At 44.5% G+C, this 2229-nt stretch overlaps 1 protein-coding gene across 2 annotated transcripts; it reads left to right on the top strand.

The window, feature by feature from the left end:
- The first annotated feature begins 304 nt into the window (after positions 1–304).
- On the top strand, positions 305–1973 carry LOC135674996 (gibberellin 2-beta-dioxygenase 6-like). Of its 2 annotated transcripts, none has more exons than XM_065185262.1 (3): positions 305–842; positions 986–1307; positions 1473–1611. In XM_065185262.1, exons 1-3 carry the CDS (start codon positions 376–378, stop codon positions 1524–1526), a joined length of 843 nt encoding a protein of 280 aa, XP_065041334.1. In that variant the 5' UTR covers positions 305–375; the 3' UTR covers positions 1527–1611. The 2 variants fall into 2 exon arrangements, with proteins under 2 accessions (XP_065041334.1, XP_065041333.1); XM_065185261.1 differs by lacking the exon at positions 1473–1611 and adding an exon at positions 1618–1973 and having other exon boundaries at positions 313–842.
- The last annotated feature ends 256 nt before the right edge of the window (positions 1974–2229 follow it).

The following is a 2229-nucleotide window of genomic DNA, read 5'->3' as shown; positions in this document are numbered from 1 at the left end:
GGCATAAACTACTACCAAATCCGACTAAGCCCCACTGGATTCGAGAAAAATAAGACCCACTAGTAGTATCTTACACGCCTTGGAAAAAGCATTCATGCACGCTTGCTTCTCTCTCTTCACAGTCAACAAAGTAGTTGAAGTGTAAGATTCGCAAGGAAGCCTGCACCACTAGCATGCTCTAGTTTTGCCAAGTGTCAAGGCCCTGGGCTTCATATTGTTGTCTCTCTCTTGCGGCTGCCTTTTCCGAAAGAGTTTCTTCCACTCAGACCTCAGCTCCAAGGCCTGCCTTTGACACCTATATAAAGCGACTGTGTCGATACAAGGAGAAACCCAGTGAAACCCACTCATCAGATACTTCTCCCATCAACAAAAGCCATGAAAGCCCGAGACTGTGTCTGTGATCCACCTTTGGCTGATAGCTACCAGGAACTGTCTTACAAGTCTACGCAAGCTGAGCTGCGCCAGCATGATCAAGACTGTGAAGTGATTGCAGAATGCGAGCTTCCGATGATTGACTTGAGGGGTCTGAGGAGCTGCAATGAAGAGGAGAGGCATGCGCGTGTGGAAGCCATTGCTAAAGCGTCCACGGAGTGGGGTTTCTTCCAGGTGTTGAACCATGGGATCAGTCGGGAGCTCCTTGAAGAGATGTGGAGGGAGCAAATCAAGTTGTTTGCGTTGCCATTCGAGAAGAAGGCACGTTCAAGGCTCCTCAATGACTCTTACAGGTGGGGAACTCCGGCAGCCACATCTCTTCATCAGTTCTCTTGGTCAGAAGCCTTCCATGTTCCTCTTGCAAAGATCTCAGAGAAGGGAAGTTGCTATGGGGAATTCAGTTCTCTGAGGTACTTTGCCATTAGCCTCTTACGACATTCTTTGAGAGATGCACCTTAACAACTGTTCGGCTTCAAACTCATTAAAATGTCCAAAATACCCATTCAATGTTTCTCCTAGTTCTTCTCCCACTCTTCGACTCTTGGCAATGCAGGGATGCCATGGAGAAGCTTGCTGCAGCAATGTCTGAGCTCGCAACTACACTAGCTGGAGCGTTAGCAGAGAGTTTGGGCTACGACAGTCGGGGATTCCCGGAGAGCTGCAACAAAAGCACATGCTTTCTCCGCCTGAATCATTATCCGCCATGCCCTTTCTCCGCTGAGATCTTTGGGTTGATGCCTCACACTGACAGTGACTTCCTCACAATCCTCTATCAAGATCAAGTTGGGGGACTGCAGCTGATGAAGGATTCCAAGTGGGTTGCTGTAAAACCAAATCCGGATGCGCTTATTGTCAACATTGGAGACCTTTTCCAGGTATCAACCTGTCAGTCCTAGTTGACTCAGAGTGTAGTGTCCGCTACCTTTTCTTACTGTTCAAGTTTGACATTTTGAATTAGCTGACGTCTACTTCCACTTGATCTTAATCATACAAATGCCAAACTTGATCTTAATACTTTGCCTTTCAACCTGAATGAACAGGTTGAAAGGCTTGCATCAGGAGGTCTATTACGGATGCATTACTATAAGCCATGAAAAGGATTTTGTTCTTCGTCATGATATCTTCTGAATATAAACGTTTTACGACATGAATTTTACCGACTTCGAATTCAATGACTGTGTGTAGGCATGGAGCAATGATGTCTACAAAAGCGTGGAGCACAAAGTTTTGATCAACTCGAAGAGGGACAGGTATTCTATAGCTTACTTTCTGTGCCCATCATATGAATCCACCATTGGGAGCTGCAAGAAACCCTCCATCTACAAGGATTTCACCTTCGGAGAGTATAGGAAACAAGTGCAAGACGATGTCAAGATAACAGGACAGAAAATAGGCCTTCCAAGGTTTCTCCTGCAGAATATTTCATTATAATGATTCCCTCAAAACCTACCATTTTCTCCATATTTCTGTGAATTTTTATCAGTACAAGAGGAAGAGAAACGAGTAGCACTCATATGTGCATTATTGTGTTTTTTCTGGTACATCCATTCCATTTACTTATGATGAGGTGAACTTCATAGAAGTTATAGATCCGCAGTTATAACATTGTAATTTTGTTTCAAATGGATAACCCTTCGATGGCGCATGTCTTCACCATTCAAGAAGGAATCAATGTTTTCTTGTACGTGCGTAGGTGATAGAACCCCAGAAACAAGCAATATCAACGTATGTGCATAAGTAGGTGATAGAACCCCACATCTTTGAAGCGGATCAACTCTTGGAACGTTATAGGGGTTC

Source organism: Musa acuminata, chromosome BXJ1-5 (assembly GCF_036884655.1).
Source record: "Musa acuminata AAA Group cultivar baxijiao chromosome BXJ1-5, Cavendish_Baxijiao_AAA, whole genome shotgun sequence".
NCBI classification, from domain to species: Eukaryota; Viridiplantae; Streptophyta; class Magnoliopsida; order Zingiberales; family Musaceae; genus Musa; species Musa acuminata.
Note: the sequence above shows the minus strand (reverse complement) of the source record. Positions and strands in the feature narration are given on the sequence as shown.

Excerpts from the sequence above, each read along its gene's own strand:
- LOC135674996 (XM_065185261.1), top strand. The coding sequence starts at position 376 with ATGAAAGCCCGAGACTGTGTCTGTGATCCACCTTTGGCTGATAGCTAC. Across the intron at positions 843-985 it reads GGGGAATTCAGTTCTCTGAG|GGATGCCATGGAGAAGCTTG; the intron begins GTACTTTGCCAT and ends TTGGCAATGCAG. Across the intron at positions 1,308-1,617 it reads ACATTGGAGACCTTTTCCAG|GCATGGAGCAATGATGTCTA; the intron begins GTATCAACCTGT and ends GACTGTGTGTAG.